Below are 640 nucleotides of genomic sequence, written 5' to 3' on the forward strand. Positions count from 1 at the left end.
TCTGTTTGTCTGTCTGTTATATTTGCTTTATATTGACATGTCGAGGTTGCTCACGTGCTGGCAGTGTGTGTGAAAGTGCACGCGGGCCGCTAAAGCTCGCAAGCATGACTTCAATGACCTGTAAGGTTGGCTAGCTCTGTAAAAGCTACCAAACAAACAAACAGAAGCACAGGACAATGTTTTTGTTGTTTGTACAGATGTGGAGCAGAATATTGAGTCCTCGTGTGATTAGAAGAACAGGATTCTATTGGAGGAGTATCTTCACTATGCGGCTGAAGACCAGTGAGTTCCAGTCTCTGTTCAATGATGGACTGAATGGACTAGCAGGTGAGATACAGACGCCAGACAGCTGCCAGTCGTGGTCAGTAAAGGTAGTTTAAAAATGAGAGAGCATTTTAAAGAATAACGTTGAGAGGAAGCAGCAAAGTTCACAGATGTGCCCTATGATCTGGTTTTTCACAACTTTAATGATTTCAAAATAAAATATGTTATGAATGCTTGATACAAGAACGATACATAGTCTGGGATGATATAAAGCTCACTGCAGACACTGTATATCGGTATCAACATAGATGTTGAACAGTACAGAAATTCTGTTTTAAAAAAATAGTTTATTTTAGGGATGCACCGATATGAAAAT

The 640-nt window shown here is 39.8% G+C and overlaps 1 protein-coding gene across 2 annotated transcripts in view; it reads left to right on the forward strand.

Moving 5' to 3' along the window:
• The window catches only part of trnt1 (tRNA nucleotidyl transferase, CCA-adding, 1), a 3,726-nt gene that overhangs the window by 138 nt on the left and 2,948 nt on the right, over positions 1-640 (forward strand). For both annotated transcript variants that reach the window (XM_035661301.1, XM_035661300.1), the window contains exon 2: positions 198-327. In XM_035661301.1, the coding sequence (XP_035517194.1) occupies positions 198-327 (130 nt within the window). The remainder of the gene's footprint in view (positions 1-197; positions 328-640) is intronic.

This window comes from Morone saxatilis, unplaced genomic scaffold (assembly GCF_004916995.1).
Source record: "Morone saxatilis isolate NCDOM2014 unplaced genomic scaffold, NCSU_SB_2.0 Contig18, whole genome shotgun sequence".
NCBI lineage: Eukaryota > Metazoa > Chordata > Actinopteri > Moronidae > Morone > Morone saxatilis.